A 12,478-nucleotide genomic window follows, 5' to 3' on the forward strand; every position below is an offset into this window, starting at 1 on the left:
GTATACAGCCTGCAGCCGCTTTCCCTAGTATACAGCCAGCAGGTCCTTGTCCACAGTATACAGCCTGCAGCCCCTGTCCCCCGTATACAGCCTATAGCCCCTGCCCCGCATATACAGCCTGCAGCCCCTGTCCCGCATATACAGCCTGCAGCCCCTGCCCCCCAGTATACAGCCTGCAGCCCCTGTCCCTAGTTTACAGCCAGCAAGTCCCTGACCCCCTTATACAGCCTGCAGCCCTTGTCCCCCGTATACAGCCTGCAGCCCTTGTCCCCCGTATACAGCGTGCAGCCCTTGTCCCCCGTATACAGCCTGCAGCCCTTGTCCCCCGTATACAGCGTGCAGCCCTTGTCCCCCGTATACAGCCTGCAGCCCTTGTCCCCCTTATACAGCCTGCAGCCCCTGTCCCTAGTATACAGCCTGCAGCCCTTGTCCCCCTTATACAGCCTGCAGCCCCTGTCCCTAGTATACAGCCTGCAGCCCTTGTCCCCCTTATACAGCCTGCAGCCCCTGTCCCTAGTATACAGCCTGCAGCCCCTGTCCCCCGTATACAGCCTATAGCCCCTGCCCCGCATATACAGCCTGCAGCCCCTGTCCCGCATATACAGCCTGCAGCCCCTGCCCCCCAGTATACAGCCTGCAGCCCCTGTCCCTAGTTTACAGCCAGCAAGTCCCTGACCCCCTTATACAGCCTGCAGCCCTTGTCCCCCGTATACAGCCTGCAGCCCTTGTCCCCCGTATACAGCGTGCAGCCCTTGTCCCCCGTATACAGCCTGCAGCCCTTGTCCCCCGTATACAGCGTGCAGCCCTTGTCCCCCGTATACAGCCTGCAGCCCTTGTCCCCCTTATACAGCCTGCAGCCCCTGTCCCTAGTATACAGCCTGCAGCCCTTGTCCCCCTTATACAGCCTGCAGCCCCTGTCCCTAGTATACAGCCTGCAGCCCTTGTCCCCCTTATACAGCCTGCAGCCCCTGTCCCTAGTATACAGCCTGCAGCCCTTGTCCCCCTTATACAGCCTGCAGCCCCTGTCCCTAGTATACAGCCAGCAGGCCCCTGTCCCTAGTATACAGCCAGCAGGTCCCTGTCCCTAGTATACAGCCAGCAGGTCCCTGTCCCTAGTATACAGCCAGCAGGTCCCTGTCCCTAGTATACAGCCAGCAGGTCCCTGTCCCTAGTATAAAGCCAGCAGGTCCCTGTCCCTAGTATACAGCCAGGAGGTCCCTGTCCCCCGTAAAACCCTATAGGGTGATGCCACACGTTGCGTTTTAGACCGTTTCAATGCGTCCGTTTTTAAACGACTGAAAATGTATGCTTTAAAATGGTCCAAAAACGTGACGTGGGGCATCACCCTCAGGCTGTGAGATTGAGGGGGAAGTGCTGAGGAAGCAGGGGGAGGGTGAGACGGGCTCCTGCACAGTGTAACAGCCTGTGAAACTACAGCACTGAGGTTCTCTAATTTTTGTTGATTTTAGAAGGGAGGAGGGCACGGTTAAGAAATATAATAAGATTACCACAGTCACTGTGCCTGGATTATTATGCTTGATATTGACGGTAGATTTTTTGGGACGTCTTCAGGGTTGCGCTATAACCCCATTCATTTCTACATCCTACTAAACATGCAGATTCCTAAACTCTAATAACTATGTTATTTATAGTAAACTAAGAACTAATCTACACCTAGTACTTTCTTCCTTGCGGTACCGCGGATAACGCCGCGCAGTGTACACTGAGGCTGAGCTCCCCACCCCTCGCTCCACACACACATCACAAGGCGCGGACGTTTCCCCGGACACCGCGAAGTCTCGCGAGATCCGCGCCGCTTCCATGTTGCCACGTTCAAAGGCTCTTGGAACGCACAGGGCGAAATCACAGCCTCAGGCACAGGCCACGCCCACTATTGTGCTTTATCGGGGTCAAGGCTTAGAGAGCGCGAGCTGCCCGGGGGCGGGACGGCCCGTCAAACCACGCCCACATACGCGAATTATTGGTCTGCTAGTCTTATCATTCGGGCAAAGGAGGCGTGTCCCGGAGAACGGAGGGAGCAGGGGGAGGTGGGTCGTCACGTCACGCAGCGTGGCTCGGTGCATTCTGTAAGCCAGGGCTCAGGGGCTGCGGCTGCTGTCACTAGAAACGACGTGCAATTACATTTTTTGCATTTTTTTAAAGAAAATATTTTTTGTGCTTCCATTTACCTGCACAGAACAATCATGGCTCCCAAGAAAGCCAAAGCAGTGAAAAGAGGTCAGTATCTGCAGGACTTGGGGCTCCTCTAACTTTGCCCTGGCACCAGGATGTGGGGTTGGCATCGTACATGCAGTGAATGGAGAAGCTGCAGGGCATTATGGGAGTTGTAGTCCTCCCTGAGTGTATGAATGAGGGCAGGGGATCTATATCCTTGTATATATCATTACAGATGTGTTTATTGCTCTTTGTAACCTTATGTCTTGGTGACTTTTCTCATAAGATGATTTGTAACATAATGGCAGCAGGCGCCTTCATGCCACTTTGTTGTAGAAATATTATCTACCTGTGTGAACACGTGCAGAAACTGGGTCACTGGTCTCACATAGATATGAATTATAGCTGCGACTTGTCCAGGTTCAGGATCTTCCAGCCATAGATTCATTGCATACCTCCACGTGCCGTATCGACTCTTAATGTATGCACAGAGCAAAGGCAAAGTCGCACAATGGCCGCTCCGATGTGTGACAGAAGCCATTGCAGAGTAAAGGGGAACCCGGCACACGTTTTCATGTAATGCAGAACTGGCTGGCATCATGGGGTTCAATAAATGGTGATATGACGCAGACTTGTATTGGGGTGACACAATAATGTGAATGGTGCAGCCTAGCGTGTAAGAGGGGACCTTAAACATGGTGAACTATAGCTATCATGTTATAGAGCAGGAGGAGCAGAGTAGAATGATTTTGCTTGGGAGCTCAGTGAGTGGTTCTGTCATTGACTCACAACCTTTTGCTGTAAGACTGTGCGGAGTAAACTGTGACCGCCCCCTGGACTCTTGAGCATTGAAAGAGCAGCAATATGAATTAATAAATATGTAATATAAAATCTTTACCAGCTTTTTCCCCCTCTCTATAATACGCTATCAGTAGTACATGGTGTTCTATCTATCTGCTCAGCTCCTCTTGCTCTATAACAGGCTCTCCGCAGGTAGGGCACCAAGTATAATAAGCTCATCCTGCTCTATAATATGCTGACTGCATACAGGATACTATGTAAAATCCATTCAGCTCTTCCTGCTCTATAATATGCTGCCTGCTTGCAGGACACTATGAATAATCTTCTCATCTCCTCCTGCTTTATAACATGCTGCGTGCAGATGGGCCACTGTACTTTGCTCAGCTCCTCTTGCTCTATAGTACACTCTACACAGCTTCACCTGCTCTATAACATGCTGCCTGCAGATCGGTCACTCTGTATAATGTGACAGGTTCCCTTTAATATAGGTCCCAGGTGAGCTGCCTTCAGAGTATTGCACAGACTTGCCCAGCGAACCCATATCTGGAATTTGCACCTTGGTGATCTCAAGATTAATTATTAAATCTAAGTTGGACCATTTCCAGTAGACGTTACTGTGAAAAGAATTTTTTTTTTGGCATCTAAATCTTTTGTTTTATTTTCTTTCCTGCTACTGTCTTTGTTCTACCTATGAAAAGTCAGGCCTCTGAGCCCTTGGTGAGAGCCGCCCCATTAGAAGGCAGTAGTTCAATTGTTTCCAGATATCTAAGACGTGTCCAAGAGGGAGACAATGGTCAGTTCTCGTATGAGGTGTAAGGAAATCCAGAATGAATGGGACTGCTGTGCCTTCAGGTGGAGAGGAAATCCTTCCCATGTGGCTCTCCAGCCCTGCTCACGTGTCACTATGGAAGGGTCTAAGGAGATGCCAGAGGAGGAGTCCTGGGGAAAGCAGATGCTGGAGATCTGCACCTCCCTGCTGTGGACTAGAGCCGGTAGCACTAAGCTGAGATCCAGATGTTGCGGTGACTGAGGGCATTCCATCAGATCACGTCCCATCTAGTTACATGTTAACAAGGAAGGTGATAGACGTCTCATGTATATTTGCGGTAGAATAGGCCTTCACCCTTAATCCAATTCTTATCACTTTACATCTATGAACTTTGATGTTTGCTTATTCTATAATCTGTGCATCTCTGCTTGTGGATCTCATTGATCTGTTTACTCTTATTTGCTTTTATTATTTTATTTTATATACAAATAAAAACTGTAAATATTTACTTTATATTTATTTTATATATAAACAGTTATAATGGCTAAACACTGTGTTCTTGAGCTGGTACTGAAGCTCATTATATTGATGAATTTTATTAACCTTTTCTATATTGGTGACCAGGACCCATCTGGGTTATCTCCATTGAACATACAGTAACATATAACACACTGCAGAGTTCATGTGAGGCCACGCAAGGTAAAGCTATTTGCAGCCATTATACCGTACGTACCCGCAGATAGCAGATGCCTCGGAACTGATGAATATTGTGACGCTCGTTCAGTTTATTGAATTTACTTTACTGTATTTTGGCAAACCTGCACGTAATAACATTTCCGATGATTTCCATCCATTTTATATGGAAGCAGCGAGTCTCCAGATTAGATGCGTAATTGTTCCATCTCTGCCACCGCTCCAGTAATTTGCTGCTGATATGAAAGCTGGACTCACTAAGGTGGCAGTAATATAGTGATGTGTGGTTCAGTGCATCACAAAACAACTCCACGTACAAGAGCTGAATCAGCGCAAACATGGCTGGAAAAGAACATAGGACATTCCTCCTTTGAATAACACAAAAAAAGGGCCCAATTAACCCTCGCAGAACCCAAGGAATGACACAAGATGTCTAATGGGTGACAGGGGAATTTTAGGAGATAAATATTTTCAGAGGTCCTAGAGCTCATGTCATGCCGTGTCTCAGTGGACATCACACGTTCACATTTCTATGGCCGCATACACACGACCTGAGCTGCAAATTGTGGAGCAGGTCCTGTTCCAGTTTGTGTTCCAGTCAATTGGTGCTTGAGCGGAATGCAAACTCCAGACCATAGGTATGTTGTTTCCAGCCCATGGATGCACATTTTTGTTTGCAGTGTTAGGCCGTATTCATACAACCATTTGAGGGACGTTTGCCGACGGATATACGTCCCCAAATATAGTAATAATAATAATTCCGCTGCAAGGCTTCTGTGCTAACCACTGAGTCACCGTGCTGCCCCAGATGGCTACAGCAACCGGCTTGTAGCGGTATGCTCACTGTTTTGTGTCTGCAAAAAAGAGAAATCCTGCTCTATCTTTGGCCGAAAGAAGGTTGTGCGGCTCAATTTCTTATGGAGAAGGGAGGTGTGAGCAGTGCTCATCCCTTCTCTCCAGCGCACCTCCCGTATAGCTGGGAGGGGCATATGTTACGCTACGTTCGTGTGAATGTAGCCTTACACTGTGTGAAGAAACTGTAGACCCTCCTATGCTCTGACCTGTATACTGGGGGCTGCAGGGGGACCCACAGCTGGAAAGCTACAGGTTGAAGAAAAAAAAATAACATGGCATCTGGACATTGGGCCTATATGGATTTCCTGCCTTCTTTTCCAAAATGGAACGTTGTCTCCATTTATCTTAAGTAAAAAAAAAACCATGTTTATATGAATGGTTGGTTTCTGATATTTGCGTTCAGTCCATGTTTTTGGAGACCTGGAGCCTTATGATAATCCATGATGCAGTGACTCTTTCCCTCCAGGATTATGGTCCCATATACGGGGAAGCTGTGGTTCAGTGACTTATGAATGACTATGATGCTCTGAGTTCTGATCCTGCAGTGTTTAGTCTGGGAAATAATGCTGAAATTTGTGGTTTTAAACTGGCCAATGGCCTTAAATATCAGAGAGACTAGGACTTGTAGTAGAGACTTGTGGCTTATTCACACACCAATATTTTGGTCAGTCTTTGTGAAGCCATAACCTAGAGCAGACACTGCTCTAACAAATCATGTAATGGAAATTATTATTATTTTTTTTTTTAGGAGTGCCTGTTCTGCATTGACAATACCTGAAGGTGGACTCCTACCATTATAACCAGCTTCCCTTTTTCCTCTTGTGTTATAGAAACCACTAGTGCGCCTTTAAAGGAAACCTACCATTTCAAATGGTAGGTTTAAGCTGTAAACACCGAGCACCAGCTCAGGGTGAGCTGGTGCTGGTGCTTAGTTTCGTTAGTGTTAAAACCGCGGTATCGCGGTTTTAACACTTTTTAAACTTTATAGCATAAACTGCTTCGTGCGCGCGCCTACATAGGAAATGCCGCAGGCGTTGCATGCGCACGGTCGAAGCGGCTTCTGCTATAAAGTTTAAAAAGTGTTAAAACCGCGATACCGCGGTTTTAACACTAACGAAACTAAGCACCGGCACCAGCTCACCCTGAGCTGGTGCTCGGTGTTTACAGCTTAAACCTACCATTTGAAATGGTAGGTTTCCTTTAAGTGTGAATAAGGTCATAGCAGTAGCAAGGTTGAATGAATAGATCCGTGTAGAGCCATAATTGAGTTAACTAGGAATGCAAGACGTATTGTCACTATAGTGAATTGGTAAAAAAAAAAAAGGTTAGGCTTATGGAAAATGTGGGGAAATAACAGTGACATTATATACTTTTGCACTAAAAAGTGCTGTCCTAACTTATTGGTATACTTTCCCTTTAAGGTTCTCATGGTTGTCATGTCTATGAATTTGTTGGAGATGACAGCTGTCTGAGTCAGCTTAGTTTAAGGTGTGGCCCATCTTCTAGATGAATTCTTCTGATACTGATCAGTTACTCCAATAAGGCCATTATCAGAGGCTAAGAGCTCATGTACTGTACATACATAGCACTCTGGGAGAGGCAATTCTTCTAGAAGAGAATATTTAGTTACTGGTATGTTATATGATGATACAGTATGGCCACACAAGGGGCCACAATGGTACTACTTGAGTGTGACCCATAGGCCTGACCTCCATTGCCAGTTTATTACCTGATTTGTAACCATCATTGCCAAGCTTACAATTTACTTCAGCCTTATAATTAAAGGGGTTGTCTGGAGGTTGAAAAACATGGCTCTATTCTTCCAAAAATGGCTAGACACCTAACCATGGTTTGTGCTGGTATCGCAGCTCAGCTGTGTAGAGATGAATGGGGCTGAGTTGCCACCAATACCACACACTACCCATGACCAGGAATGGAGCTGTTTTTGAAAGAAAGCGGCCATGTTTTTTCAATCTCCGGACACCCGCTTTATTATTGATCAAAATGTTGCTTATCTCAATGATATATCTTTTACTAGGAAAAATCTTCTTTCTCCAAATTATCAGGCTCCTTTCTTGCTCTCCTTGTTGTTCTGTCAATTTCAATCCTGTTAGAACAAGAAGTACAGAGATGTCACGTACCACAGAGTCTATGGAGAGGGAAGGCGAAAGCAGAAACGGATTAAGAGGAGCGACTCCAGCCTAAACACAGAACACTAGGGGTAGTTTCTCACCATAAGGCCTCCTGCAGGCCTTATTTTGCCCTTATTATTTATTATTTTAGTTCCTTATGCCCGCGCTTTTACAAAAAAGGCTTTAAAAACTATGCAAATGTGGCTAAGGGGCTCCGGGCTTCATAGCTGTTAATTGAGAACAGAGCCTCTGTCTCATTTGAACATTTTTTAAAGCCTTTTAAGAAAAAAAGGCATAATAAGCTAAAAAAAAAAGTAGATCCTGTCATGGCACACACCCGCATGGCCTTGATTCTGGTGGTAGATGTGTTTTAAATGCTTCTTGGACCAGTTTTGGATGACTGTTATCCATGATTATCTGTGCTCCTGTAATACAGTCACAAGTCCCAGCCTGTAGCTGTGAGAAGCTCTATTCAGATCCTCCATGCCCGATTACATCATATTTGCCCAAATAAATTGTGCAGAACACCGTTCTATTTTTTTTTTTTTTCCAGTGCAAAAATAAGTCTATAGGTTCCTTCAGATGTCACTTATGTTTTCTTGTACTATGTGCGGCTGATTACAAAAAGGTTCTTAAAGGGGTTGTACTTTTTCCTTATTTGGCTGTGGGTAGAGGGGGCTTTTAAGAAATAATAAACCTTTTGTACCCCCCTCTATCTATGGTTTGTTCAGCGGCAGCGCCACCTACAGCCTGCTACAAGAAACTTCGTGTATGCGAACAGGCGTGTATACAAACTGAGACCAGCAGTGAAGACCAGCACTGTGGTTGAACAGGACCACAGATAGAGGTCAGGTTAAGAGATTAACTATTTCTACAGCCCTCCGCCCCCCCCCCCCCCAGACATATATTAACCCCTATGCACACTTGGACGTGATAGTACATCCTTGCAGAAAGATACTTCACGCACCAGGACGTTCTATCGCGTCCAGCTTCTGGCATTGGCTCATGAACGGAGCCGGCACCAGAAGCAGCGGTCTTCAGCTATATATCACATCTATAACAGCCGGCTCCAATTGCGAGTGTTAACTCCTTACGTGCTGTGGTCATGTTTGAGGGTCTTCCCCCTAAGGATCACACCCCCCTGTGCCACCTACCAGGGTATCCGATCCTCTTCAGGACAGCCCGTAAACTGGTGCTCCCCAATGTTCCTGGGATTCAGACCTCCAAGTCTGGCTATAAACTGTCTAATAGTGATGGGTTGATCGCGAATGAGCCGGCTCTTGTTTGTGAACGACAGGAGGCCGGCTCCCCACAGTGAGCGAATGACTTAACCCCGCACCTAGCTGGCTAGCCCCGCCCCCTTTAACCTGCTACAATCGGGTTAAAAGTGGCGTGGGGTGGGGAGACTGTCTGGTCTGCGGCTCCCTATTATATAATTAATATGGAGCCGTTCAGGAGCCAGAAGAGCCGGCTCTTTTTAGTGAGTGGAGCTTAATGAGAGCCAGAATTCCCATCACTACTGTCTGAGTATTGCAGAGGTTTACACTGCTCTACATTACATTAGTATTGTATAGCAGTGTATTGGACTTGAACCAGGGACCAGAGTGTCTTTAAAGTATAAAATACACAAACCCTCACCACATATTTGGTATCGTTGTGTGTGTGTAACCATCTTTAACCCCTTAAGGACGCAGCCATTTTACAGCTTAAGGCTCAGTCCCATTTTTTGGATTCTGACTTGCGTCGCTTTATATGGTTATAACTTTTGAACACTGTTACTTATCAAAACGATTCTGAGATTGTTTTTTCCCCACATGTTGTACTTCATTTTAGTGGTAAATTTTGGCTGATAAGTCTTGCGTTTATATACAAAAAAAAAGAAAATATGACGAATTTTCTGAAAAATTTGCCATTTTTGAAATTTGAAATCATTGCGTTTTCAGGCAGATAGATTTACCACCTAAACAAATTGCTGAATAACATTTCCCATATGTCTACTTTACATTTTCACCATTTTTGAAATGTCTGGATAATTTATTTTGATGTCACGCGGCTTACAAATCGAATAGCGCTTTTCCGGATTTTAAGAATTGACTATTTTGGGGATAAATACAGTTTTGAATGAAAATTTACATATTTAGCATCAAAACCCCCCATATAACCAACCCAATTTCAAATCTGCACCCCTCAAGCTATCAGAAACAGGTTTTACAAAGATTGTTAACCCCTTGAGATCTTCATAGTAATTACATCAAAATGGAGGCGAAATTTAGAATAGTCAAATTGTGCCGGTTATACGTTCATTTAGCCCTAAAATTTACACATTTCCAAAAGATAAAAATACAAAACCCACCATACAATTTGTTCTACAATTTCTCCCGAGTGCAGAGACCCCCCACATGTGGCCGTGACTTGTTTTATGGGCACACAGTGAGGCGCAGAAGGGAAGGAGCACCCTGCTGCTGCCAGGATTTCCTCATTGGCCTCTTTTGAAAGCTGTAAAATTTTCGCTTTTGCGCTATTAGGGCCATGTGACGGCATTTATTTTGCGGGATGAGATGCTTTTTCCATTGTTACCATTTTGGGGTTGGTATCACCTATTGTTGAAAATTTAGGAACTTCTTTTTGAGAGCAGGAGTAGAAAAGCATCAATTCTCTACTGGTTTTTTTACTTTTTTTTTTGTGGTGTTCACCATATAGACTAATAATCATATTATCTTCATTCTATGGGTCGATACGATAACGGGGATACCAGACACGAATATATTTTCTTGCGTTTTACTAAATTTGTAAAATAAAACCCTATTGTGGGGAAAAATCTATCATTTTTGTATTGCCATCTTCCAAGTGGCATAACTTTGTTACGTTTTTGGCTACGAAGCTGGTTGATGGCTTGTTTTTTGCGGGACACGTTGTACTTTGCACCAGTATCATTCTAGAGTACATATGTTTTTTTGATCACTTTTTATAGCATTTTTTGTGGGATTGAATAGGTAAAAATCATAATTTTTGGAGGGTTTATAACCGTTTTTTTTACGGCGTTTATCGTGGGGGTTCAATAATGATTTACTTTTATTCTACGGGTTGTAACGGACGCGGTGATACTATATATGTGGGGTTTGTGTTATGATTTAGACTTTTTTTTGAGTTATATGTCTCTTTATATGTTTTGGGGGTTTGGGGCATTTTTAGTGATTTATGACTTTATTTTTTTATTGAATAACTTTTTTTTTTTACTTTTTCACTTTTATACCATGGTATATGAACAAGCAATTATCTGATTGCTTGTTCATGATAATATTCTGCAATACTGATGTATTGCAGAGTATTATCAGTGTCAGCCTATACTGTCACAGACGCCATCTTACCGGCAATTCTTGCAAGTAACTCTGGGGTCCAGATCGGACCCCAGAGTTGCTATAGCAACGATCGGCGCCCCCCGAAAACGGTTCGGGGGGGCCGATCGTGGGGGAAAGACCCCCCCAGATGCTTGTTAGATGCCGCGGTCGCGCTGACCGCGGCATTTAACGGGTTAAGCACCCGCGATCGGAGACAACTCCGATCGCGGGTGTTACACTGGGGTGCCGGCTATTAGTTACAGCCGGCACCCCGTGTTTCCCGAGGCCGGTTCGGCTCTGATCCAGAGCCGAGCCGGCATAAGCGCCGTGGCGGATATATCCGCCACTGAGCGCTAAGTCACTGCGCTCCGTGGCGGATATATCCGCCACGGAGCGTGAAGGGGTTAATAAAACAGAATGGTTAGTGATAAAGTTGCGTGCTTCAACACAAGGCCACTAAAAAGAACAACTCTTCTGGCAAAAAAATGTCAGAAATGTTATGACGGTGATGCTAAAATTCAGCGCGAGGGGACCCAGACCTTCAAAAGATGGAAGAGGAACTGTTGGGGGGGGGGGGGGGGACGTCGGAAAGGTGAGTAAAGAGTTTTTTCTAAATTTTTTACAGGCTGCTGCCTATATACTGGGCACAGTGGCTGCCGGCTATATACTGGGCACAGGCTGTGACCAATGCATTTCCCACCCTGGACTACTAAAATTGAGTACCTTGTCTTACACTTGGGTCAACTTATACTCTAGTAAATATAGGTAGTTTTTATTCATTAAAATTGGGGAAAATAATAAAGCCATTTAAATTATGTATTTCCGTAACATTATTATTTTTATGGTATGGTGAATGGCCAAAAAAAAGCAAAAAAATCTTATCAAAATAGGCCTGAAGTGGTTAAAATTGGTTGAAGTGGTTAACAATATTTGCAGACAAAACGTAGACAACGCTTGATTTATGTAGCGAAATGTTTTCAAATTTCCCCAAAAAAACTGTCCTACACCTCTTGCTGTACATTTATTATGTATGGTTGACACTTTTTCCCTCTCTGCTTGACAAAGGAGCAGGACTTGTGTGTTCAAATGCCCGAGATTTATCTTCCTTCCTGAGCCACTGTTATAAATTTAGTGCCTGGTCTAAGTCTTAGCTGAATGAATCTGAGACAAGAGAAGTAAATCTGCTCTGGTATATCCTCCATTTATTTTGTACATTCCTGCAGACCCTTAAAAACTGATGGAAAACTCCATTACCAGGAAAGACACCGCGTGACCAAAGGCTGTACGTCATGTTATATTCCAATGGGTGAAATATTTGCTGCTAATTTTGTTCTTGTTGGATTGTCCCTCACATTCAGATGTTCTCCAGTCAGAAGATACCAGTTGAAGCGACCAGACTGGTAACTGTGTGGCCTTGGTGTTGTGCCCTGTATGCCATAGCATGATGTCTGGGTTGCTGGATAACAATGCATGGAGTGAGGATATGTTTTTACTATATTCTGCATCCTCTATATGAAAATTGTTTGGCATAAGACCTCTTGATGGTTAGATACATCCTTCCAAATAATTACCGCAAATCCGACCAGTATTGTATATTATGTGGAAGTAATGGCTACTGTACATGTGCATTGCTTTACATATGTGCATGCACTTACCTAAACAAGGAGCATGTTTTCCGAGTGTATTGTTATGGCGTAGATTGTTATCTACCATTT

At 44.7% G+C, this 12,478-nt stretch overlaps 1 protein-coding gene across 3 annotated transcripts in view; it reads left to right on the top strand.

Annotated features, from left to right (window-relative positions):
• Positions 1-1,882: 1,882 nt before the first annotated feature.
• Positions 1,883-12,478, top strand: part of ASPH (aspartate beta-hydroxylase) — a 103,854-nt gene continuing 93,258 nt past the window's right edge. For 2 of the 3 annotated variants that reach the window (XR_011855698.1, XM_072151837.1), the window contains exon 1: positions 1,888-2,238. Coding sequence is in view for 2 of the 3 variants with exons in the window: in XM_072151837.1 (XP_072007938.1) it covers positions 2,205-2,238 (34 nt within the window). In the remaining variant the exon portion in view is untranslated. Of the gene's footprint in view, positions 2,239-12,478 lie in introns of all 3 variants that reach the window. The other variant, XM_072151834.1, reaches the window with a different exon arrangement.

This window comes from Engystomops pustulosus, chromosome 5 (assembly GCF_040894005.1).
Source record: "Engystomops pustulosus chromosome 5, aEngPut4.maternal, whole genome shotgun sequence".
Classification (NCBI taxonomy): domain Eukaryota; kingdom Metazoa; phylum Chordata; class Amphibia; order Anura; family Leptodactylidae; genus Engystomops; species Engystomops pustulosus.